General features: G+C 39.3%; 1 protein-coding gene across 3 annotated transcripts; it reads right to left on the bottom strand.

Moving 5' to 3' along the window:
- Positions 1-191: 191 nt before the first annotated feature.
- Positions 192-26227, bottom strand: LOC141928628 (tropomodulin-3). 3 transcript variants are annotated; one of them, XR_012624814.1, is made up of 11 exons: positions 26150-26227; positions 19455-19641; positions 17890-18046; positions 9983-10105; positions 9287-9376; positions 8687-8817; positions 7394-7501; positions 5864-6007; positions 5373-5517; positions 4078-4219; positions 192-3241 (listed from the first exon to the last, which is right to left on the bottom strand). XR_012624814.1 is itself a non-coding variant. In XM_074837150.1 (10 exons), the coding sequence occupies exons 2-10, from the start codon at positions 19578-19580 to the stop codon at positions 3210-3212; spliced, it is 1056 nt and encodes a 351-aa protein (XP_074693251.1). In that variant the 5' UTR covers positions 19581-19641; positions 26150-26227; the 3' UTR covers positions 192-3209. The 3 variants fall into 3 exon arrangements, 1 of the variants encoding a protein (XP_074693251.1); XR_012624815.1 differs by lacking the exon at positions 26150-26227 and adding an exon at positions 25882-26003; XM_074837150.1 differs by lacking the exon at positions 4078-4219.
- Between the last annotated feature and the right edge of the window lie 1571 nt (positions 26228-27798).

Raw genomic sequence — 27798 nt, 5'->3', positions numbered from 1 at the left:
TACACATCTTTCAGGTGCCTGCTGTGTGAAAATCAGAGTCCCACAGTCGCAGCCCTTTACCTCCAGAAGTGCCATTTGGTCACTCACTTTCCTACCAGAGAGGAGAAAGTAAAGGTTGATATAAAGGCATGGGTCAACTTTAAGTTGAGTCAGTCTACTATTTAAAAAAAAACAAGCAAACAAAACCCCAAAACCACAAGAATACATTACTTTAATCATCCAAAACTTGTACTGGTTTACAATCTGACAGCATATAGTGCTGATATGCAAAAACACTCAATTCATGTTTCCTCAAGGGAAATTTAAATTGAACACTTGCTCGTTTGTAGCTTACAAACAGTATTACTCAAGCTGTAGAGAGTGTGAGACTATTTCTTTAAAATACATCAGTAAATAGATAATTGCATTGGAATAATAGGCTATGTTTCCATGGAACCAACAGAATCAACACATGTGGTCATTTGACTTCTACATTAAGCCTGAAAAACAATCAAGAAAAAAAGTATCACCTCTTCTGGAAAAGAGACCTTGTGCTTATGGTAGCTGGTTATCAAAGTAATACCACTTTTGTACTCAAAAATAATGAAGTCATTCACAAGATTTCACTAGACTTGATAGCATTGCATCAGTGTTCACTTTGCTTGTTGAGACTGTCCACAATTCCTGGCTACAGACTGAATTCCTTCATTTATTCCAAAAAGGATACACATTATAGGCAGAAAAGCGATTGTTGTAGATGTTCCATGCACCATGCTAAATGTCCTGCAACAATTTGGAGGGCCAAACTCTTCTGGCTGAAAAAACCCCTAGTTTTCTATGCCCAGCCTGTCAGGTATCTGTCCAGAAAGTGCCAACAAGCAGTCAAATCCTTAACTGCTGACTACAGAGCTAAATGAATTATTAAGGTCCACTATTATCATCTGTGGCACAACACCTGAGAGCTGCATCTTAAAATCCCCTGCCTTTGATTGGAATATAAATCATTAAGCAGCTAAACTTGATTTAACAAAGTAAGGAAGGGATGTGGGCTATAATTTCCATAATCCAGCCTTTCATTTTTCTCCTTTATCTTCAAGTAGGAGACAACTGCCTAATCTTGTTAGATAATAAAATAAATCATCATAGAATCAAATACATGAACAGATTCCATGAACATGCAGCCCTTCAACAAATGAAGGAAGACATTACAGCCTGTTTTTTGACACAAAATGATTATGGTGCCCAGCAAATAAAAAGTAAAGTACAGCTTTAGGCAACTCAGCACATGACATGCTTTGGCCATGTTTATACAGCACTGTCTGTAAAGAGACACTTGTGACTTTATGCATACTATGTAAGAATGTAAGTTTCAAAATCTAGGAAGTTCTTGAAAAATTTACAAAAGCCAAAACCAAAAGAAGCCCTTTTTGTTTCTAGTCAGATCACATCTAGTTGTTTCAAAGTTATAGTATGTATAGTCTTTGGTTTTAACAGAATTCATTCCGACTTGCTTTTCAGAGCACACATTTATTTGTAATTATAATAAAAGGCCGATTTTGAAATATGAAAAAAATGTTCTTTCACAAGTATAAACCAGTTATATACATCTTCATTGAAGGCACTACAGTTTAAAATTCTCTGTACAGTTGCAGTAAAATTCAAAGTCACCTCTGGAATAAAGTCTGTCTTTAAAGATCCAAAACAAGATTTGCAGCAAATTACAACACGGGCACAGTGTCAGAGCTGCTCTGTTAAATTTTTATAGTATATACAACCTGATGCAAAAATCTCAGTCCAATACATTTTCTACACATAAAATGCTCACCATATTATGATCCCTTGAGGCAAGCAGTTGTCAGTTGGATTCTCTGTTGCTATATAGCCAAGCAGTCCTTTAGAACATTTTTCCGAGTTTGATTTCATGACAACATTGAGCAAACTATTACAGTCCAGTCCAAACAGACCTACACCAAAAAGCCTCTAGATTTTAACATTACTTCAAAGAAGTTTACTGTGATTATGTACAGAAGTTGAAGTGCCTTATTAGTTTGCTTAGATATAGAACTTTAAATACTTTCATAATTACTACACCATATAGATTTGACACTACACATTGGTTAATTTCTGCATGTCTTACGTAGTGTTTCAACATCAAGACTTAAGTGGAATAGAAAAATCCTTTCTTAAAAGTGTTACTTCATTGCTTTATTAAAAACTGATAGATTTATACGAAGTACTAATAGTTTAATGCAACAGCTTGAAAAAAGGGATTTTTCCATTTGCCAGAACTTAGGACAGTGGTTTGACAGTTAAGGCTGCTTCTCCTGTACAGAATTATGCAGAATTAAAAAAATGCACGTCCACTACTTCTAGAGAAATTGATACTTATGAATGTAGATAAGGATTTTTAAACAGAGAATATAAACTAAATAATGCTGATGAACACATGAAAATCAGTCTTAAAACATATCCAGTTTAGTTACAGAGCATGATACAGTTATATGACCTTTACACTTTAAGGATTCAGGTATAATAGTAAAACTGTCATTTTGCAAGGCTCCCACTTTTTTATTAATTCCTCAGATCTCTTGGGAGAAGTCCTTAGCCAATTTAATTTTGTTTGGTTTAAAGGGATTTCTTTAAACTTAATCACAGTATGAAGAACTAATAAAAAATAAAAGAGTAGAACTACAAATAAGATAGCTGTGAAAGATTTCTTTTCAGTGCATATGAACAAGGCTGAACAGTTCTACACAATGAGTCCAACTGTTGTGTGAAGAATCCCTTATCACTAACGCATTGTTTTCAAGAATATACACACCCCTCCACGTAAATAACCACCCCCAGATTTTCTAACAAACATTTCAATTGGGCCTTTATCTGCCCAATGATCTTGAATGTCCCATTCTTTGACTACAATTAATACCATTGATTTGTAATTACATTTTTAGTAGAAAGCACAGCCAAAGTCTTGAAATATAAAAAAAAAATCTTAAAAAAACCCAATCAAAAACTATGGTACAGAGACTGGTGCAGTTACTGTGTCTCAATCTGAAAAATGTGATGCATATCAGCAGATTATTAATATAGCTTTGCTTTAAAAGGAATGGGGTTTCCAGTCTTTTCCCTTCTAACCCAGGTAAATGCAGTCCAAGATTGCCAAAGCCCAGGGAGATGAGTGTGCCTTGACGACCCTTGAAATCTCCACACAGTTTTGACAACAAGATCTGCTAGTTGTCTCCTTCAACCCTTCTCTTGCGAACTGTAACGAGAGGAAAAAAAAAAATTTTACTATTTTATCTATTGTAACTACTTTTTGTGTTTCTACAACATCAACAGTTACTTTGCTGCATAAAGTTTCATAGTACATCTTAAGGTAATTAACACTTAGTATTATCCATAATGTTAAGCTTATGCTTTAGCAATGCTTACTGCATTGTTCATGAACAACTTCAGATAGTCGTGAGGAGAGACTTGTGGGAAACATGAATCATTTTGTTTGGTAAGCAGATTTAGCCAGTACTCTTTTTTTATGTTGCAGTTTTCTAGTGGTGAAGAATTAAGTTTACATGGCTTCAAAACAAATGGTACAAGAGTTTCACAGTATAGCTAGTGAGATGTATACACTTTGCAAAAAAGAGGTGTTACATTCAATAGCCTAAAACATTCCATTTATTAATGAAAAAATATTCAACTGTCAGAAAATGCAAGAGCAACAAAAATTTGTGAATAAAATCACTAAAAGCTCACATTCTGTTTAGGCTTAAGAATATGCAAGATTGACTGAATGACTGGAGTTTTTCTCAATATTTATAGTATTTTTAATTGATGTTTTCTTTTCCCCTACCAAATCGTGTTTTCCTTTTCTGTGCAGACATAACAAATAAGGCTAAGGGTCTTAGACACTATGTAGGGCATCTCCATCTTGTTTAAAAAAAGTTGAGCAAGCACATCGATGCAAGAAGAAAGTTTCCAACCTTCCAATCATGCAGTTAAAAGCAACATGTACACAGTTCCAGACAAAGAAAAGGGAAGTAGTACTACATAGTGTAAACAAGGGAGAAAGAAGATATAGACTACTATTTAGAAGAAACATACAAAGACAGAAATGAGAGACTTCGAACATCTCAGTTTTCAGTGCTCAATACCCATCTGGGTATTCAGAGTAACCTGTCTCTGTAGCTTCAGGGCTGGAGAGATGAAAAGGTATTTGCAGAAACTTTTACTCGCATACTCCAGACTAAGAAAGCAAAGAAAAAAAGGCAAGATATCAATAGAAACAATAGATTTCCAACAGTCAAACACTAAAATGAGAACCATTGAAAAGAGAAGTTTTAAAAGAAAATAGACACACCTCTGAAGCATTATGACCAAAAAATAAGAATAGCTGGTTTAGAATCTATTTTGAGAAACAGTTATGCAGTGTCTGAGTGCCTTTATTCTCTCTCTATGCTCTATTCTGTTACTTCTCCTCCATCTCTTTCAGAGCTGTTCTCCACTTTAAACTTTACTGAGAGGGGAAACAGATCTTTAAACCAAATTCCAATTTCCTGTGTCATTCCCTCTAATGTATTCCTGAACTATTACTGCTAAACTGCCTGGCCCATTTTCACACTGATGAGACGTGTAATCCTTACCACAAAGCATCTAAAGCCAAAAAAGTTCAATTAAAAGGAGTTTTAAAATGTAATTCTGTTTAATTGGATGGACCACATTATCTTGTTGTAGTTGAGAGCCTCAAGTATTTGACGTTATTATACAAACGATTTCCATTCACGTGCTATATTATTACCTAATTTTCTGCTGGTACATTTAGTTAGGTTTCTAACAGATAACTTCCAACAAAACTTACTGCAGCAAATAAAGATGCTACTGCTACCAGCTACCTTGAAGAGAGGCAGGGAAAGTACCTGTGCATGAACAGAACCATAAGGGAAGAGATGACCCAGTCCCAGCCTCTGCACATGATGGTATGTTCAGTTTCTTTGCTCAACCAATCCAAATTGAGAGCGGGTGTACTGGCATTGAGGGCATCCTGCACTATTAATTTCAAGTACTGCTTTTAAAGAAACAATGAATCTTATCTGAATAACACTGAACAGTCAAAATTATTATTTTCTCTCCCTTTTCCACAATTCATGTGGAATTTGAATGTTCTTGTTCTAGACTATGCTAAAAATCTGCAACTCGTACAACCTGAACACCCTGGAACAAAAGGAGAACATCAAGCAGCAACAGAAGAGTAGGAGTAAAGCACAGGAGAGATCTGAAACTGACCTACTCATATTTTGCAATCCTGGTTATGTCAACAGAAAATCAGAAGAAACAGACACCTTTAAAACCTGTGCCACACACACATTCATCTGATAGTCACTTTCTCCGACAGGTCTTACCCAAATCATTATTTTTTGTGATAGCTGCAGCTGCCCTGGCTCGAGGTCCCTGTTGTGTGAAATGGTATCCAAATTTGAGGATCTTGGTGTTTTCTTCAAGCATCTTGGCAATTTCGACTTCTGCAATTGTGCCCAGCTGCTGCCTCTGTTAAAATAAAAGATACACAAAGACAACAGAGCTTAGGTGTATTCATCCTAAAAGAGATCAGAATACTTTCATCATATTAGTCAATAAACCCTTAGCTTCGTTTTGATTAATCTAAAAGGCAGAAGGTCATAAAGTACATTTGTGCACTTTAAAGCACAAGCAAGCACAGAAGTGACCAGGAATCAACTTCAACTGGATGTTTCTGATAATCTTAAGGCCAATTATTCATGGGGTTAAGATACTTAAAATATTTTGGAAAGTTTATCACAAGCTGCCTTCTAGAAATATTCAGTCAACTAGGACAGACTGATTTTAATTATGATATAACCACCACCACACTTACCTGATTATCAATTTTGATCTCCATCAGTGTTTCATTGTCTTTCAGTGCATCAACCAGTGCCAAAATTCCAACTCCAGTGATGAAGTTTGATTCTATGTTTAAACTTTTTAACTTTGTGTTTACTCTCAGCATATCTGCAAGAGCCTTTGAATGCAAGAAAGCATCATTAAACTTCTGAGTTTTGCTACAGTACATCATAGGAGACAGTGATTTCCACTAACTAGTTCAATAGGAGCAACAAGTTCACAGATGAAGGGTGTAACACTGCAAGTTTTCACTCCCTATTTGAGACTGAAGTGAGTCTTCAACCAGGCATTATCTACATTCCCTTTTTTAATAGTATTTAGTCAAGAAAAGGCCTGTCTTTTGCTTGTTACAAACTAAAAAGCTACACAGAATATTAATTGTCTGAAATTAGCATATTGGCCCAATTCCATTTTGTAGGACTTCACGGCATACAATGAGTAATGCAAGCTAAGTAAAGGCCAAAGAAAGGGTGTTAGTCAATTGAAAGGAAAATTAGATATGGTTAATTTGTAAACAGGAGATCTGACTTTCAAAATGCTTGTGTCTACAGATTTGGTAGGAAGAGGTAAAATTCAAAGCTCTAAGCACAGTACCAGCATGTAGCCAAAAGCATGCTTATAGAAATGGGATATATACCTGATCTTATTTCTGAGAAAATAAGAAAACAAAAATAGGTAACTGCTGAGGTATACTGTCATAAAAAATCGTAACCTTTAAATTTTTATTACAAATGTTTCATTTCTACTGAAAAGGAACTTCCTAATTGACCCAAAACAGAGCTTTTAAATGTTCATTTGTTCATTTAATGGAGTCTTTCAAACTAGTTTTCTTTCTAATTTGTAATTAAAACAAATGCAAAGTGTGGTCCTGGCAAAACAGTACTGTTTTCTTACCTCTTTATTTGCAAATATGTAAGGTACTGCTTTTGATTCAACATAGGAAAAACAGGACCAGATGATAAATACTTAAGTTTCAATTGTGTCAAACTTGACTAATACTATGCTTTATATGCCAATGATTTAACCCAGTCTTTCATAGCAGGGAGATGAGAGAAACAGGTATTTTACAACTGTCTTCAACTAAAACTCTAGTTAGTTGAAAAAGATTACGAGCTTTTTTAGTCCTCAAACGTGCTTCCTTTGAAGTTAACTTCGAATATACTATTGGCTTGTGGAACAAACGTCAGGAACTAAACAGTTAGGAAAGAAAGAAAAACAGGAGGGAGGTCAGCAAAATGAAAAATCAAGGGGAAGGGATTGGAAAAAAAGAATTCTCACTTATCTCATAGATCTGATGCATTGCTGCATATTAGTCAATTAGTAATCATTTACCAACTGTGATACAACAAAGGTTTGTTAAAAGAAAACATACTTTACAGTGTAACAGAATTTAATCATTTCCATCCCTAAATATTTAAACAGGATTCAATTTGCCCTCTTACCACTGTCTTTCCATCCTAACTTCCCCTGCACCGTGCTTAAGCATGTTAGCAAGAGTACTTACAACAGCAACAGGATCATTGCTTCGGGTGGCTGCAAGGCTGAAATTCTTCACATGTGTGTTGGTTTCTAAGGCTTTTGCAAATTCTTTCAGCGTTGGGATTGGTATGTTCTTGAATTAAAAATAGCATTTCACTCTCTTGAGATACACAAGTTTATCCCCTTCCCCACAACTTCTTCCATTATCTTATTCTCTTTACAGCAAAGTGTACTATATCAACAACTATCACTGGTCTCCGGCAGTCTCACAGTAAGGGCCTACATGTGTAGCAAAGTTATATGTAAGATGCAATGGCTATTAAGAGTTACCAATTCCATAAAGCAAAGTCATCTTTACCACATTGATGCCACTGCCACAATAGAAGTGTTAAAAAAATATTTAGCTGACTTGGAACAGTTACTGTGCAAAATTTACATGAATTGAACATTCTGTTATCAACATCAAATTAACCTCCCACAAATATAAACATATTTAGAACTTTAGACTGGTGAAACCATTAGCATTTCATTCTCTGTGTTCTACTAATTCCAGAATTTGCCAATTTATAGTTTGATAATTTTTTACAGTGTATTAGCAACTATGCTTAAAAGGAATAATTTTAGATAATTAATTAGGGTAACAAATTTCTCAGTTTGTTGTATTAGAAATTTTTTTCTGTTGCCTTTTTCAGCATTTACTTTGGCTAGCATTTCTCTATTGTACAATATTCTTAAACCATGTATTTTATTTCCTTCCTTTAATGACAACAAATAGCCTAGGCTGCTAGCAAGGCTGCTGTCTGCATTATAAGTCAGGAGTGCTATAGTTCTGTTTCCTTTCACACAAATATACAAAAGTTTTAGTCATGTTTAAAAACACAACTGTTATACTTATGAGCAGAAGCTGCCCTAATTGCCACAGCTCTTTTGTACAAGAATCAGAAGGATGTCGGGTACGAATATCACTGTTTGCAATAGCAGTAACTGAGAGCACAATGGTTCATCGAGCACAAAGGATTCAAAGCAGTCGTTTACTCCACAATGGTGAACTGCTGGAACTGTCGCCAACTTGGCAGCAGCAGCAATCTGGGCTGGCAGTAAGAAAATCTAAGACTTTTTAAGTACACATTTGGCAAAAGAAACCAAGATGGTTTATTGGTTTAGCTCCAGGTTTCTGAGATTACACACACTGCAACATTTAGCAGAAAGGCTGCTGTACTTAAGATAAGCCTATCATGCTCTCTTATAGAGTTTTGCAGCTTAAAGTGTCTTCTATTGAGAAAAAGCAGCATATTTACTGCAGACTTCAGGTAATTACCTTAATGTTATTTAGATTAACTTCAACAAGACGAGAATCATTATCTTTAATCCTTTGCAATGTCTCCTCCACATTTGTGGGATTTGGTGGTTCATCAAAAACAGGCAACATTTTTTCACCTTTTACTATATCTGAGAAGTAAGACATTTAACTGTAATCAAACAGGTCACACATATTCACTGTGAATAAATTATACACATACTAAATATTTACTGTATTTAAAGATCATTTTAGCAGTCTTTACATCTCTCCCCCACCCATAAAGCATACCATCTTTTCCTGACCATATTTTCATGAAGTTCAATTCTTTTCCAAGGGTCCTCATAGCCTTTCTGCTTTTCTTGCACACCAGCTTTTTTCAGAAAGCACATAGAGGTGAATTATCCCCAGAAGTGACTTAACTACAGAATAGATTCTAGTGTAAATATATTTTAATTCTACTCTTGCCAGAACTCAATTAGCAATGTTATAGACACACACATTTCCAAATCAAGACTGAATAGTCTATAAAGAATGCTATTGCAATAGAAAATAGTTAATGCTATAGTAATTGCATGCAGTACAAAAGAACTCTCATCTAGTACTTGCGTATGCACTTACTTGAGAAGCTGTCTTTGTCAACCCCATTACTGCTTCCTACTACATCACAGAACTGATTGTTTGTTATCAAGTTGGACATTCCCAGTATAGCTGTAAAAGGGAAAAACAGAAAAAGCAAAAAACCAATTTTACAGTTCCTAATTCAGTTCAGATGCAGAGTTCCTTTAAATAACAACAGAGGTTTATAATACACCAAGTTATCAGTACAATAAGCCACTCAACCTCTTAATAATTTAAAGTAGAAAAAATTAACTAATTATAGACTTTTTAGTTGGCTTTCACATCTTGGAAAGATTTGACCTCACCAGGTTCAAGCATCAAAGTTAAAAGTGCAGTTGAGTCACAAAATTCTTGACTGAAGCTTTAGGAATACAGGCACATAGCAACACATTCTTATATGCAAGAAAAAGCAGTAGTGTACACACCAAAACGCAGCCAGTCTGAGGAATGAACTCAAAACCTTTGAGTTTGAAAATCAGGTATCTCTTGCAGGCCAAAATAATCTACCTTCCTATAATTTATCACAAATCAAGAAAGTTGATAAGCTACAAGCAAACTCGAATATAACTTGATCTAGTTTTTATCAACTACAACTTCCTATAGTAAGATTTCAGATAACAAATATGCTACCACATTAATTACAGGTATTCCTTGTCTAAATGTGCACCGGCCCATTCATACTTCAAAAAAACTAACCTGCAAGGTCACCTAATTCTGTGTCTGTGGCACTGGTCAAGGCTTCCTCCAGTTCTGGATCAAGAGAGAATTTTTCTTCTGTATAAGACTGTACAGGCTTCTGCTTGGGGATAAATATTTTCCCTGGAGTAAAGAAAATTAGAAGTCTGATGTTACTTTGTTTTATATACTACTTACCTTTAAACTTTTCTGAACTTAAGGAATACATATTTAGTAAATCCTGAGAATAGCACCAAGGACAACATAAAGGAATGACGTTTCTTCTGCTTGTTCTTGAGAGTCAGAGATGAGGAAAGAGCCTAAACAGGAATATAACATTACTTATTCCAAATTTTCAGTAGTCTGTATCATGATTCCTATCTTATTTGTTTCTCCTAAGGATTAGAAAGTAAAACATAAGCCTCCATTATACATTTTAAACAGCCTAGAAAAAGTGCCTGTAAGGAAAATTTACTATCACTAGAGAATAATGACTGGTATCCTCTCAAGGGAGAAAGGGACCCAAGCAGAACTGTAATCTGAATGTGTCAGAGAAATAGAATATCAAAGAATCATCTGAAATCATGGACCTGAGTATTCACTGCAGTGTTATGGCATACACGATCTTTCTGATTTCAGATGTTATCTCAATTTTGAAGTAAAAAAAGGAGATGCCTGAGCTGCTTGAGAAAACCGTGGTTTGTGAACAGCACAAACCAAGATAATAGATTTCACTCAGTGACACTATTTTCTAAAATGATACTTAGAAGGTCACAGAAGGTTCAGTGGGAAAATAGCAGTAGTAATATCACATTCTGCACCAACTTTTTAGTCATTACAGACAGGTAATGGGAAAACTTATTTTAGGAGACATGCGTTATAAATAGAGGTCTGTGTAGTTAGCATAATTCCTGCATGTATCTTCAGCTGAAAAGTTAGGGTAAGAAATCAGAACATGAGAAAGCTATTCTAACAGTTATTCTGAAAACAGTTCAGATCTGAATGATTTAGAATTAGCCTTTCAGTACAAAGTAGTCTACCACTGGGTAAGAACCCAGGAGAGGTATGGGATGCTTAGGTTCAGGACAAATAAATACAGTAAATAAAAGCTCTAGTACTGTATGAGAGAAGCAAACTGATGCATTTCATAGAAGTAATTCACAACTAGAAAACTGCAAATCTAATCTTAACAGTTATTCAAAGTTTTTCAGACTTTCCAAGTTGCCTGAGCTATCAGCAGAGCTGTGGGGAAGGGGTTCCAACTTCCTTTAGTTATTTCCCGGGGTAGGTAGCAGTGTTGATAATTTTCCTAGGAAGTCTCCGTGCCAATTCAGGAACCCACCTTCTTCCATATTCATAGCTAAAAAACACTTCCACATACAAATCACCCTAGCTCATCCCAATTACACAATGAAAACCCACCATGCACGAGAATCAGACCAGCTGGGCAGAAGCCAGAAGTCTAAGATTTTTTTTCCTTGTACTGCATACAAGTGTATCTTGTTACATGTTTGGACTAAGACTAAGTTTAGCATTTTTAAGTACCTCCCAATGACAAGAAGCTTCATAGGGATGTTTCAGTTTTATTTCTGGGAAATTCCAACAAAGCAAGATTTTTGTTTCACCGCTTGTGGGAAGCAATGCTTGAAGTTAGATCCTGTGCCCCACAGCAGATACAGGCATAACAAAATCCATCCACCTTCTCTCTCTCTCCGCAAATTCCAATCCTAGATTACAACAGTTTATGGTTCATTTTCTTTTTAAAGGAACTTAATGCATTACCACTAGCTTTTAGATTACAAAGAAGTGTATCAGGTTTTTCTCTGACAACCAAGATCAGTTGCTAGCAACACAGTATTTTTGTTCCTGGGTTGCTATCTCTTTGGAAAGTTGCATAAATGGTCATTATCCATATTTAGAAGCAGAAAATGAATCTTCTTACATAACTGCACTGACTACAAACAGTAGCTGAAAGCAGCTGACATGCATTACCACCCATACCTCAAGTTTGATGGACAGTGCAAAAGAAACTATGTTTGCGGTGATTCAGAATTAAACTAAAACCTTCATAGATTGAAGGCTTAGGTAGTTTTTAAGATTTAAGATTATTTTGATACAATTGGTACAGTACATTTCTAGCCCCATTTTATTTTACCAGCATCACCTACTAGGGAGACAATAACTTCTAACTTAAACTGTAATTTTCAGAAGAGATATGAGAACGTTTGATGAGGTTTTCATTAATCCATGAAACACACTGAACAGCATACACATGACCCAAAGCCTTTCATTAGCTACGTTTGTGTTGTTTTCCCTCAGTAGTTCAGACTAGTAAAAAAGTAAGGATTTCTGAGTACAAGGAAAGAAAAGGAAAGCACAATTTGAGCACCTGAGCTTTTCTTCACATCATCTTATTTGCAGCATCAGTGCAGCAGGCAGCGAGCAGGAGAAGGAAACTGATCTCAACTAAAAGCAACTTTGTAAAAATGTATTTCAACCTCTGTCAGCCTCCTGTCTCATTCATCACACAGCACACAAAAAGAACTGCTTTTACTGATGTTACTTTAAGTAACATCTTAAATTCACAGCTTAGGAACTTCTGGTTCTAAACAATTTGTTTCTTAAAACTAAATTTATCCATACATGTCTGTTAAAAGCCACTCCCCTACAGAAATGCTCAATGCAGCCAACTCCAGTCACATGAACTGGGTCAGGAGCAGTTTTTGTTATAAAACAGGTCACACCCTTGTGTATATAATCTCTCATTCATTGGCTTCATTTCATCCTAGCCCAGAGTTCAGAGGTTTACAATGCACATGCAAAAGCAGGTCTTTCCCCACTCCCCACTTCTAGTAACGAACTTACTTCAAAAAGACTAAGACCTCTGTGTCTCTGGGGACAATGAGCTAACTCAAGCCTGCTGCCAATACAGTTTGGCAATTCTCTTCCTCCCTTACTAATGTAAGCTTAAAAAAAAAGATTACACATCTGTACAGCCCATGAGATGAATAGCTTTCTTGGCCCTCAAGTGGAACATTTCCAAATAGCAGGGATTTGATCACATGAAGGAACGTGACATACTCCTTTGCAGTATTCTTGTTGGCTGAAAAGATTAAGCAATACAACATGAAGAGGTAAATTTCAGAGATGTTCACATCATTTCTGTAATAATTATATATTCAGGTCTTCTATGCGTTTATGTGAAATGATGCATAACCCAAGATTGACTCACAGGCTTTCTTTGCTACAGAATGAACTTTCAGTTCCAGGTTCCCCACAACTGTATTGCTCAAAAGGCAGAAACATTGGACAATGTCTGTTGAAATGCCCTAGACATACACAGACTCACATTACCTAAGGTGGGTCTGAAAATCTTGTAGAAATCAGGTCTGTTCAGTGTGGCCATGCACTGCATATTGCTGGTACTGTTCTCACATATCCCACAGTCCTACCCCACGCTAGCAGGCAGCAAGTGACCACAACTTGCAGATCAGAAGACAGACTAAAATCCACTTTGCAGTGCACTGTTTGCAGAAAAGGAATCAAGTGTCACCTGAGGACAACCAAATACAAGCTTGTCTCATCAGTGACTTCATGAAGATGAGAAAGCAATATCTGATCTATTCCTTACATCTTACATTCCTTAGAGTTTCATCAATCCAGAAATCACTACTTCTTACCACGTGACAGACTTAGGTTCATCAATTCACTTGTAAGCATAATTTAATACTATTTTTAATTCAACTTACTAGTGACTTCCTCAGTGTCTTACTGTAGAAACAGTACTGTTATTCATTATCTGATTACAGAGCACATAGCAGTGAGTTATAAAACTGTTTTACATTAAGGCCAGAGTACCACATGTTATTTTGTTCTAGCGGTCTTGCATGGAGAATGTCAATTCGACAAGTTGTTTCTCCAAAGCTCCTACAGGATATTAGCTTCATTTTACAACATGTAGCACATTTCCCTTAAAGACCAGTGATCAAAAGGCAAACATAGAACACACCATCCCAAATCCTGCTGCAAAAGAAGCAAATAGTGATCTAGAGCAACAGCTGAGCAGGGCAGACAGCAAAAGATCTCTAGCCAGGTGACTACAGTTTCAGCCTAACACCTTCTGAGTGATGGAGCAGGAAAAAACCCCACCAAACTACCAACATTAAAAGCAGAAGTTACATGAAATGCAAACCTTCACAGATCAAACATCCCCCAGCAGGAATGCAGAGGGAGAGTTGGAAGAGAAAGACATGATTAGGAGAGTGCAAAGGCTAGAAATGCAAAGCTTAATTTACATAATAATTTGCTAATGCCTTGCACTATACAGCACAAAGTACATTACTGATGTTAGATATGTTTTTATCTCAGGTGCAATAATTCTCATCTTTTGCTATTCCAAGAGAAGCGAGGAGCGTTGGTCAGACTTGGTCAGATGTGTGGAACACACTTGAGAGGGCAAGAGACTCTAGTGCTGAAGCTTCACTTCACTGTCTAGATGAGATCCTTTTCCTTGCAGTATGCCTTGTAAAATCTTTACGACATACATACATACACAGATTGAGACAAAGCTAGTTTTGTTGAAATTATTACCACATTGCTCTCATGAATCTCCTGAACAATGGTTTACTGTATAGTTCAACACTTAATTGGAACAGAATGTGACTTAAGTCATTAAATCGCGTTTAAAAACTAAAGTATGTTTTTAAGGATGCTTTTAGAAACAAAATCGGGCACTGGAAAAATGCAATAGAATTTAGGGATTGTTAAGCTTCACATTTCTTTAGCACTCTTCATTGCTACATCAGGACACACTACACTTTCACATCTTCCATATTTCATAGCACACAGCAAAAAAGGGTTTCAAAGATTTGGAAAAGTCATGTAATCTATCAGTGAAAGAGATGCAATGTTGTTTTAATAACGTGTTACCCCAAATGATATACCTAGGACAACTGGAAGAAAGGATTTTCCTTTACACTGTAGTAAGGAAACAAGGTTACCATAATCAGTAGCAAGCCAGGATGTTTAAAATTAACCCAGGGTAAGCTTCTTTGATAAACCTGCAGGCCAAATTGCCATGCAGGACATCAGTTCTATGACAACAATCAAAGGAAAGAGAAGCATAGATTTTTCCCCCTCTTACTCCATGAAATGAATAATTAGACCAAGTTAAAGTAATGAGACCAGCTAGGCATGCAGAAATATTTTAGCAAAGCCTGACCCACAACAATGGCACCAGGAAAATAGCTGCAACTCCAATTCATCTTGCTCCCCCCCAAACCTCTAGATCTGAAGGTTACAATTGTCAGTTTTCTTCTGAATTAACAGGATAATCAAGCAAGATTTTCACCTACCGCTATTCCATAATTTGTTAGTGTTTCTCCATAATACATTTATTTAGCCAAAGAGTAAAATTATAATCCATTTTAGTAGTTTGTTTTCTTAATATTAAAGAAAAGCACATTGGAACAAGAGCTTCCTCTAGATAAAAAACATCCTACACACGTATTAAGTTTTGCTCCACTCCCTTTCCAAGATTTACATCTAGATTAAGATCATTATTTCTTGATTTCATAGCATCATAGAATACCAGGTTGGAAGGGACTTCAAGAATCATCTGATCCAACCTTTCTTGGCAAAAACACTTAAAGCATTTAAAAGATTAAGTTACATAGGTTTGCCATGGCTACAAACATGGCAGCAAGTCAAAGCTGAACCATAACATTTTCAGGAGGAGAAAAGGTTATTCCTCACCTACTACAAAACAAGCTTAGCCTTCTTGCCTCCTCCCGCGCATTTAACAGAGCATGAATTTCCATACTGAACATTTGTTTCCAAATGTTTTAATGAAAGTAAGCTGCATTTAATTTTTCATATTATTTTCTCTTCTATGATACTAAAATAAATGGTAGAAAAAGTTATTAAATAGCAATTTTTTTTTTTTTAGGAGATACAGGAAATTTTACTAACTAAAGTGGTATGACATATTGCAACATCCAGACAGACTGCTATTTAGTAATACTTTATTACATAAAGGAAGTGACATTTGATCTTTCTTAACCAAGATCTGCGTTACAGCTGGACCCTACATGATTCTCACAGATTTTATCTACCCAAACAAATAGTTTTGCCATGTGCATGTATATGTAAGCTGACTTTAAAGAACCACCTATCTGAATGAAGCACTAGTACTTAGTAGATGTATTAACTAGAGCAGATCCTCCACGCCCAGCCTCACATCCTGAAGGAGCAGTGTACAAGCTAGCTGGGCTGCAAGGGATTCCCCAAACCAGCTGTGAGCCCAAATACACTTGAACTCAATCACATCAAACCATTAGGCCATCTCCAACATATACTAGCAAATACGGCAGGCAAGAAGCAGAGCAGGGGAGAAGGCAGCAGCACACTACACAGCCAAACGTGGGATCAACAGGTACTTGCCAGCAGCAGAGGTACCCCAGGGGTTCTGCTGCTGTAAGTGCCTTTGACTGCCTTCCACATTGAATACATTGCATTATACTTAACGCAGTTACTCTTACAGATTCAGTCAGCAAACTCCCATTCTCCTGTCAGCAAGGGAGTGTCACAGTTGTCTCTCAAGAAAAGTGGTATTGAACTACACAAATAAGGCACAACATGGTGTATTAAGGAAGTAGTTCATCATATACAGTGCAGCACATTATAAAGTCACAATATCTCTATTACTTCAAGGAAGAGAGACCAACATTGTCAAGTAACAACTATCTGGTACAAACAGAGAAAATGCCAATACCCCAAAGAAAATTTTCACCAAATATACACCGCAAGCATTTATACAAACTCAGTAGATGAGTGAAGATTCAAGTCTGAAATAAGCAATGATTCACACCAGAGAATTAAGTACAATTAAAGGGTTTCAAACCCTTAGGAAGAGAGGAGCCTGTTCACCTTGGGCACTGGGAATACAACTTATCAAACAATTTACTGAAGTCTTACTAGAGCAGATCTGCCCTGCTGCTGGGGAAGGTTCAGACAAGGTAGGACTCACAAGCAGTACGCACAGCCTATGGCATCAGCTAAAAGCCTCCTCCTACGCACACATGCCCAGCACAGGACTGGGAGTTTTCGTGTCCACCAACAGTGCTTAGTAAGGCACAACAAATTTGGGAACTCTTGTTTTGTGGGAAAAAAATAAATCAATCTATTCTTACAATATTTAAGATGCACATACTTTTAAAATTTACTCCTGAAAAGGAAAATGTTTCCCATCAAGTCAACGAGAAGACTAGATCCAAAACAGATTTAAAATTCCAGGCTTTAATAATGTGTCCACTCATTGGGTCAATGTTTCCATGGTTTTTAGACCACAAACCACTGCCAGATTTCAAAGCTTCCTGCAACGTTAACTATGTAATTAGTTAATAATAACTATGCAATCATATTAAACCTCCTAGTAAGGATACTAGAAACATGATTGCATACACCACTTGCCTGGCCTTGTCAGCCTACAACATCTTTGTACATTATATACCACGACATTATTTTACTGCTATTTTTTAATTCAACATAGTATTACAAATGTTACTGTCTGTACTCAGCACCACAGGGCATAAGCCACAGGCACAACAGCAGCATTTGTTATTATTGACACAAATCAGGGGTAGCTTTTACTTTGAGGATACCATCCCCATCAGAACTCTGCAATCTTCGATAAAGTCTTTGAGTCTTATTTCCTTCCTGTGCTACATGCAAACAGCAGACCAGCCCCAGTGCCACGAAATGCTCGAACAGGAAGCATCCCGCCTCTGCACAGTAGCACTCATTTGGAAATGCTGTGAGTTAGAAAGCATTAGAGCTGCCAGTACTTCAATAAACTTTGATTCATGGTAGTTCTGGCTAGTCCACTTCAGAGGCTTTATAACCACCTACACCGGAAAGGGTGGTGTTACCTTTCTTTTCTCTTGTAAAAGGCACATAGTCTTCCCTGTCTTTGTGCTCAAGAGCCTGCTTCTCTAAATATGCAAGGAGTCGTTCCCTGTCGAAGGGACCTGAAGCCTTTTTAGCAGTCTGGTCTTTCTGTCGGAAGCCTGCAGGCAGAAGTGCATTCTGCAAAACAAAATGGAACAAATAAGTACAGCTTAGAAAGTCTGAGTGAACACCTGTTTAGTTTCGTTTCCCTTATCCTTCTCCCTCTGCCCAAGGTTCAAAACCCATATATCATCCTTTTCAGGCAATCTTTGATCCCTTGCCAACTTCCTTTTTTGGGGCGGGGGAGGACACAAGATAATCTGTTCTTTAGATACCAAGAATATAATTAAAAATAGAGCACACTGCACTCTGAATACAGCTGAAGCAATTCTTTTAAGTACAACAGCTCCCAGCACTAGACTTGCTAGTTAGTTTGCATTTATTTTCTAGAATGAACACTGTTTAAATGAGTAGTAGAAAATTAAACTGTGAAAAGCTGAGTTTTGACATTCAGCAAGAGACTGCTTCCTCCATCACTTATATCTATGTGTTTCTATGTCTTTAAGACAACTGCCTCTACTATTGTCCAGCATTTAACACAGTATTTCCCACTTTTGACCTGACTCAAGGTGTGGTTTTTTTTGCTATCATCAACATATTTCTTCTGAAGAAAAAAAAAAGAGGAAAAAGTGGAGGATATTAGTATGGAAAGAACAGAAGATATAGAAATTCAGACTCATAAAAGACACTTTTGCCAGTTCTCCTCTGTTAACATGTCTATAAAGCCAAAGTCAATTAAAGTATCAAGAATATCTTGCAGTGCAATGAAACAGGTGATCATAATATTCTCAAATGATCCTTGAACATCAAGATTAAACTTAATCCTGGTATTATTAAAGCAAGAACAGAGAATCAGGAGGTGAAAACACAAGTCTTGGACTCTTAACATTAGCTGCAGTATCAGTAGAGGACATAACTCAGCTCTTTATAACAGAAAGCTAAAAATATTCCTTAGTCAATACCCCATGCTGACATGATCATTCAGGAGCTGAGTAATTATTTGCCTCCTCTTTGCAAAGTCAGCACAAGGACAGGAATAGATGTAGGCTACCAGATACAGGACCAGGAATCTTTAGAACAGGTTAGCAGCCTCCCTCTCCCATCAACATCCAATGGTTGAAGCAACAAAATAAAAATGATGCAAAAGGGCAGTTTACCAGACAACACTTGAAAGAAAAGCTAAACAGGCCTTCCTAAATAAACTTCAAGAATATGAGTAAGAACAATTTTTATTTATAAATAAATCTCTGAAAGCTCCTCCTTACAATCCCTTCTTCTATTTTTCTCTACTGCAGTTGCATTCACATTGCAAACAGAAAATAAACTGTTGAAACATTATATACACATATATGCCTGTAAATAAGATCATTAGCAGACTAGGAAAAAACTCTGTCCAAAACTATGTTGCACAAATGAAAAAAGCCAATTTATTTCAGACTAGTTTCTGAACAAATGAAAAAATAAAACTTCTCTTGCCAATACCTACCTCAGGGTCAAGATCATCCAAAACAGTTTCCAGTTGTTTCAGTTCTTCTTCTGAAAGTTTGCCAAGAATTTCATCCTCATCAAGATCTTTGTACTTGTCCAAGTCCTTTCGAAATGGGAGTGTCATGACTTGGGCAGTAGCAAGTTGCTCAAACACTTTAAAACCCAAGTCTTATTCTTAACTAGATCTGTAAAAAAAAAATAAAAAGAAATAACCATAGTTAAGGTAAATATCCCAACTACAAAGCATCTTCAACCTCCAAATACACCCCTGAGAGGAAAGCTTTTGCATGCAGTATTCACATCTACCTGTTATTCTATAACAGACGAAGAGCGCTTGGAAGCTGTATACACCTTGCTTCTTTACTGACAAGAATCCTGTCCCGCCATGCCCTTTTCCATCAGTAACCAAGCCATATATATTTTCAGATGAATACCAGTACCCGGTTTTCTCAGTAAGAACTCCAAGGCCGTAATTCCCCCAGAGCAGGGCAGGCTGCAGGGTAGGCGCAAAGAGATACCAACTATACCTAGTATTTATGAGTCCACCTTAATGCCACTGGTTTTGACAGATACTGCAGTCAAAAGAAGAGCTAAGATCTTTACACTTATTGTTGCTGCTGCTGTTGGAGGGCAGTAATGGAGAGCTTCACTACAAACAAGCTAATTGGTTATTACTGACTCATATCCCTGTGTATTACCTACAGAGGGAACAAAGGAAGTTTGCCTCCAAGTTAATTATAGCACTGCCATTGAAGTAACATTCTGTTCTCTGAGGAAAATTAAAATACCTTGATGAAAGGCTTAGGGAATACAGCTCCTAAGGAGCAGCACTCCAGTCAATCCTATTACCAAAAATTAATAATACAGAACAGACTGCATAACTGCTCACTAAATACTATTCTTAGAGGAAACTGGCATTTTTCAAAAGATGTCCAGTCTATATAGTACTCACAGACAAGGAGAACACAGGGAACCTTTTTGGTAACAGTCAATTTTTAAGCATTTGGCTTGGAAAAAACAGTTAATCGTGACAGTGTTGAAGCAGACAAGTTGGTTTCTCTCATTTTTCTGCAAGAAGTTCAGGGATTCTCCTTTTATTCAGCCAACTTCTTGCTTCAAGTTGAGCACACACACAAAAAAGGTAACTTGAATGACTCTCTGCAAGTAAGCAAGAGTGTCCGTAATGTCTTTGGGGAGCAAAAGCTAGATCCATACATTCAGGCTCATTAGCCTCCCCGACCCCTTTCTCAGCTCTATAGAAATACTCAACACAGATCAAATATGCAGCAAACATTATTTGTTCTCCAGTAGCCCACATTCCAGTTCAGATGCTCATACCACATATACTAACTGCATTACTTCAAACCTGCACTTACCCTGTACTTCAAAAACAGATCAATTTAAGTTATTGCCTCTTAAGTAAAAGGAAAAGAAAGGCCTCATATACATACTATACCATGGAATCCTGCTTACAGGAATCCTTCATCTCAGTTGTTTACATCAAGAAAGGTCTCCCTGTCTGTCACAGTTACATACAGTGATATTTAATTCAAAGCCACTGAACAGACATGAGCACATAAAGGTTCATCTGTGCCATTCAGTCAAGTTTACCTGTAAAGTAAATCTGGTTTTAACAATTGCCTTTGCAAGAACAGTGAATTTTCAGTTCCTACCAACATCTACACCTGAATGAGGAATATATTTACAGCTATTTTCAGGATGTCTGCTTTTAAAAATGTATTACTGATACAAACACTAGAGCTTATTTGTAAACCACAGTTCACACCCACAGGACACAATTCCAAAGCTGAACTACTAACTTAGGTAAAGTTCTCCTGAACATAACAAGAACCAGGAGGAATGAATTCTCAATTTCATGGTAAATTACATCAAAAGAACAGTGTCTGGCTTGCTCTGAACTAAAATCAATCACATTGGAAGAGCTTGGACCTTTTGCAAGAAGCCCCAGAGCTGAGAACGTCCAAATTTAATGGCTGCAGAAAATGCAGAAGGCAGCAGACCTATGTTTTTCAAAGCTGTGTTCCAAGAGTAACTAAAGGAGTGTCTCTATGGTCTAGTGTGCCACCTCCTACAGCTTTCATAGTCTCATGGTATTTGTTTCTCCAGGTGCATAACAGCTGAAGGACAATTAGCTGACAGCTGCACCAGATGCCACACAATCTGCATGCAAACTTCTCATTCCTAGAGCCTTAATGTTTTGTCCTTCCTTACAGTTTAAGCCATTACACACTATCATAAGAGAAAAACATTTCCTGCAGCCGATTACACAGCATTGTTTGTGACCAGGCTGCACTGCCTGAATACTGCATCAACATGCTGCTATTTACCACATTTCTGCATGTCCATTTGCATTCAAATATTTCAAGGTGTAGTTCTAACAGTTAATTATAAGGAGCAGAATAGTTAGCATACTGCAGAATAATGCTCCCCTTACTGTGACAGAGAGTTAGCACTGCATAACCATACATTACATTCACATAGGCTGTATTTCCTCTCCATGAATCGCTGTAAAATGCTGTTACCCAGAATTAATTACCTTTTATTTACTGCATTGGTATGTCTCACATTGGAAAACTACTCATCCTTTATAATACATTAATTAACATTCAGGTCATAGCCCTTAGTCTCACTTGTTTCTATATTATGATCAAAACAGCTATTTCAAACCCTGACCTACAGTGTTCCCACACACACAAACAAGTGAAAAATAAAGCAGGAGAGTAAAAAACCCCACTATTTCTGTAACTGAGTCTTCACTTCAGCCAGAGGAAGAGAGTCACATGTGGCCTGGCAAATTTAAGTTTAAAGAGTTTTGGATGTATTTTCTAATAGCTATCACAGGTATTTTTTTTTTTTAATATGAAAGCATACTTAACATGAGACACCTTAAAAAAGTTATAACGGTAACACTGATTAGCATGCCTGTACTACACAGAGATTGCTTGATAATGACTTTCAGAAACTATCCTTACAAAAGAAAGCACAGTATATACAACACTCATGTATTATGTGCTAAAAAGCAGGTTTTAAAACATGGTGTCAGGAATTCTCATTGCCTAAAAAGGGCATAAAGGCCAGCTGAAGCCCTAATCTAATCAAACAGGCCCCTTCACCTCTTATTAAATACATTTGGTACTCTATTTGCTTTCCATCACTCACTGTAGCAGCACAGCATAAAGATACACACGTAACACATTACAAGTTTTTAGAAGGAGCAGTTATTTAGACTGTGCATATTTGTGGCACATCTTACTGCAAAATCATAGGCAAAACTTCAACTATCAATTTTAGCCTTGCAAATACTTTGCACTTTTTTGATGAGCAGAGCTAGTTTTCTTCTAAGTATCCTTCTTAGCTTTACCACAAAACATTACATATGTTAAAAGTCAAAATTCTTTTTCTCAGATACATAACTATAAGGTAAAGTAAGTTCTTTGCTCTAGCAACTTTATAGTTGCATAAGAAACATTTAGGGAAATGGAAACAAAGCCATCACTTCCATCAATCCAATTTCAATTCTCTGTTAAGCAGAAGAAAAGTTTTAAAACCAGAAATGAAGATTTTCTGCCAGACATTACAGAGGTAAAAAATCTTGCCATTATTCTTCACCTGAGAAATCAATGAACAACTAAAGAAAGTAGAAGATAGCCATTCTAGGCCATTTTATAATTACCTGACTAATCCCCTGAAAGACTGTCAAGCAACTCTCACACACTACTTCTCTACAAGTTAAAATATTTTTGTTCTCTCATCTCAGAAAGTGTATTTTTAAAACCTGAAAGATTCTAAAAATAGCTAGTTTCCAATTTTCCTTCAAAAATTCACCCTCCAGAAATTTCTGCTATACTATAGAACACAATTTCTTGGGACCCTTAGAGGAGTAACTCTTTAGAAGTATCTTGCTCACAGGAAACTACAATCTTGTTAAAGTCCACTGTAAATGGTTTCCGTAACTTGGATTTTAAAATAGAAGTGACATCATGAAAAACAAACCAAGCCGGTTTTGGCCAGCGCTTTTGCAGAGTTCACTTTAATCTCATTTGTTCTCCACCCAGCCTCTGGGTGAACCCGACCCAGAGCAGGGGGGTCTGGAGCAGGGGGATCCGCAGGGCTGTCGGCATTCCTGCACCAGTCAGGGCCCCAGACCATTCCAGCTGCTTGGAGGAGCCTAATCTGAGCATTTCCCCAGGGAACCCCTAGGATGGCAACAATTTTATTTTTCAGTGTGCTAGATTATACAGAACTGTTTATGAACAATGTGCTGCACTTGAAAGAGCTATCTTTATTTACAAAAGCTAGGAGAAAAATGAGAAAATACAAATATTACCATAATCCCAGCAGGTTCCTTAGGATGTTTTTGTAATGCCTTATGACAACTCTGCTGAACAGCCCACTGCTGCTTTTCTTAGCAGAAAGCTCTCAAAAACCTACCTGAGCCTTCCAAACCTCCAGTCCCCATGGGGCAGGGTACAAGGACCAGGTTCTGCTGCCCAGGGACCCAGCAGACATTCCCTAGCACAAAGTTTTACGGAGCCAGCAGGTGGCACCTCATCTTTGCCTACGCTTTTTGCCAGGGTAAATTGTGTTTTCCAGGCAGTAAGGAATAGCTATTCTGGGCTATATTCCTACAAAAGCAAGCCTGAGGCTTCATTCTGTTCAAAGAAACAATTCATTAAGTTTTATACATGGCAAACTGAACTTCAACTTCACATTTGTCCGTATAGTGACCTGGGAAGTGAATGGGGGACAGCTACTGCAGAGTAACTGCACAGACCATGAAGATTCTTCAGTGATGAATGAAATCAGAAAACACCTGTATTTCCAGTTTCTGCCAGCTCCTCCTCTCAACAGAGGACACCTGGAACCACACAAAGCTCACATTACTCTTTTATATGTCCCAAATACAACTACACAGAACTAGGACACAGATTATCTTGCAGGCAGGGTGCTCTGAGTGATAGCTAAGCTGCTAAGGTGGCATTGTCCCATAAAGACTTACTCCTGTGTTCCTGGTCTCAAAAACCAGTCACCCTCACTGCAGGGCTGTACAGACGTACTCATCCAGCCCAGGCAATAGCAGAGGCAGCAGAGCTGGGAACTGCAGAGGGCATGGAAGCAGCAGCCTTGGCAGTGCAAGAGGTGGCATTTCAGCACACCTGCCTCCACGACGCTTCCAGGCATGCTATCAAACTAGCTGCAGGGCTGATGTCATGATCCCAAAGAAATACAAGGCTGGGATAAAGCTAAAAATCCCAGATACCACAGGTACTGCCTGCCCTGAGCAGCTCCTCTGGCAGAATTTGCCTCTCCAACTGTCCAATCCCTCTCCCAACATGCAGAGCAGCACCACTGCATCGGGAGTTTCTGACTGGCCAGGATGAGGGATGTTTTGGCATCGGTTTTTTTTTTTTTTTCAGACAATACCTGGATTTTCTTCAATAGAGATGTACTGCCCACGGGCATTGATACACAGTATCTCCTCCTACAGGCATTTCAGTCAAAAAGAAACATTAGATGCAAGCTATCCCAACCTTTACAGAAACATTCAGATATTTGTATACATTACAGAAAAGTGGCAAAACTTACAAGCCTCAAACTGGGCAGGAGAAGAAATTCACTTTATTCCCATTATGTTACTCAGGAAAAACTACTGCATACTAGCCAATTTTAGGTCCTCCCTGACGTCACAGGCTTTCAAGCTCTGTACACCTGACACAGTGGCAAAACTTTAGTCTTGAGGATACATTCAATATTTTATACTGCAAATTTAAAGCACACAGCAACCTCTCTAGAACTGCACTTACTTTCAACACAGCTTGTGCCTAGCCGCAAAGAAACAGGCGGGTAGCTTTCAGAGGCTTACACCGAGAGCTTACCCGCAAAATTCTCAGGAAATACAGAAGCCCGGGTGTGCAGACGTGCACGGGAGCCTCAGGGCCCCGGTCGTTCCTGGGTGCAAGCACCCCTTGCCCCGGGCCCGCGGGGGTGCAGCCTGGCCGGGCGCTCGCAGCGGGGGCCAGCGCCAGCCCTCCGCCAGCCACGGGCGCACCGGGAAAGCGCTCTTCCGTAATTAACTGTCATTAACTGGCATGCTTTATACGTTGTAGAAAATATATACAGCAAGTTGAAAGAATTATGTTAACTGGATCTACAGGCAAAGTTTTTAAAGTTACAGTTTTCGGGTCCCACAGCAAAGTTGGGTCCTGGGTAAAAAATTAACCAGTGCCCTCCACTTGAGCGGCCACCAGCAAACACCCACCCGGCTGCCCACAGCCCCCACGGGCCAGCGGCAGGACACCCCACTGCCGCAGCGCCCATCTCCCCACGCAAACAGCCAAACCCCGCCCTGCGCCCTTCAGCTCCGCGCGAAGGAAGCCCTGACCCTCCCGCTCCGGAAAACCAACCGAGGTTTCGGGGGGGTCCCACAGTGACCCGCTGGACTCCGGGGCGGGCGGGCGGGCGCCCACCCAGACCCTTCTTCTTCCTCCTTCTTCTTCTTCCTCCTCCCGCCGCCGCGGCCCCTCCCGCCGCGCTGTGGCAGCGGGCGGAGGGCTGCGCCCGCCGCCCCCAGACCCTCCCCGACACCCCCGCGGGGACGACCCGGCACAGCCCGAACGGCCGCGGCCACTCTCCGGCCCCGCCGCCCTCCCGCCACGGCCGCTCCCCACTCACCCGGGCGGCGGCAGCGACCCAGCTCCCTCAGCCGCGACCAGCAGCGCCGCGCCTGCGCGCCGAGCACGGCGGGAGCTGTAGTCCGGCGGCGGGGCGGGCCGGGGACCGCGCCTGCGCCTGCGGGGCGGCGCCGCTGCCGGGCAGGTGGGGCCGGGCAGCCGCGGGCCGGCCGTGCTGCGTGTGCGGCGGCCCGGCTACCCCGCCTCGTAAGACGCGGGGCGGCGCCGCGCTCTGAGGGCCCCAAACGCAGCCGCGGAGGGAGTGAAGTGTGTCCCCACGCGGTCCCGCTGCTTCCTGCCCAGCCCTGCTCTGCAGCCACCCCGGTCACAGGCAGCCTTCGTTGGTGCGACGCCTCGAAGGCTCCAGGCCTCGCGGCTCCTGCCCCCCAGCACCCCCGGCTGAGGGGGAGCTGCCATTTACACACAGTGACAGAGCTGCTTGTGGGGAGCTGCGGTGGGTGTTGGGCAGGGCAGGGAGCTGGCGGGTCCCAGCCAGGGGACTGCGGTGAGAGGAGGATTCGCGCCCAGGCCGAGATGCGTGTGTGCCTGCTGCTCCCGGACAGCCACGGCGTGTGTCTGTGCTGCCCTGGGCTCCGGGCAGCCGGGCCCTGCTCGCCCTGCCAGCCCAGGGGTGGCCTGAAACTCCTGTGTGCCTTTACAGCTCTCCACATCCTCGCAGAGCTCTCTGGTAGCTTCCTCCTCCTCTCCCATGGCCTCTCCAAGCTCCTTGCCTTCACCTCTGCCTATATTTTGTTTTCTCTGTATTCAAAACATGCAGCTTCCTCCTCCGGGTTGTTAGGCAGGGCACGGGGGAGGTGAGTCCCTTGTGGCTGGGCTCAGGGCCTTGTCCCTCCCTGACCCAACAAAAGGCACAATTACAGGGAAATGGTGGCTTCTCCTGCAACGCTGCGGGCCAAGAGCACCCTCAGCACTCCCTCCCCTTGGCATGAGGCAGGAGAAGTTCAAACACCAACGTGTCCTGTTAAAGGCTGGCGTGTGCTTAATGAACATTAATTTTTTTTGATGTTTCAGCTACCAAGTGTCATGTTCTAGTAAACACTGTGTGCTAGTAAACATTAGCTACGTACAGTTTTTTAAAAGCTTTATAATGTGAAAGCTTGAAAACAGTAAAAGATCTTACCTGATTTAGTCTGTGCTCTATCAAATTTCGGTGTACCTGAAAGCTGGAGCTGCTCAAAGACAGCAGTCTTCAGAGGTTTGGTTTTTACTGTGGATTTGCTTTCTTCTTATTTCAATATTGGAAACTGTTAGACTTTTCACACCTCAAAATAAAAAAACCCAACCAACCCACAACTAAAATTAAGGCAGTTGTCTATCATGTGTCATTTAGTTTGAATGTCTGAGTTTCGGCAACATAAAATAATGGAAAATATGGTTTTATAATAGAAACTGTTGAGTAACCTTCCTAGTAGACATTGCTATTCCCACTTTGAGGTTAAGGGATTTGTAGCAGGAAAATAATAACCAGTGATGGTTAGTACAGCTATAGCAGTTTGAAACTTGAAGCATTTTCCAGATATCAAGGGCCCTACAATACTGCTGTGACCTAGAGAAAAACAGTTCCGGGCCTTACATGGTAGGTAATATTGAGATACTGATTTGTTCAGAGTCACTGGAAACTCTGGTAGA

Source organism: Strix aluco, chromosome 12 (genome assembly GCF_031877795.1).
Source record: "Strix aluco isolate bStrAlu1 chromosome 12, bStrAlu1.hap1, whole genome shotgun sequence".
Classification (NCBI taxonomy): domain Eukaryota; kingdom Metazoa; phylum Chordata; class Aves; order Strigiformes; family Strigidae; genus Strix; species Strix aluco.
This window is presented reverse-complemented; position numbering and strand designations above follow the sequence as displayed.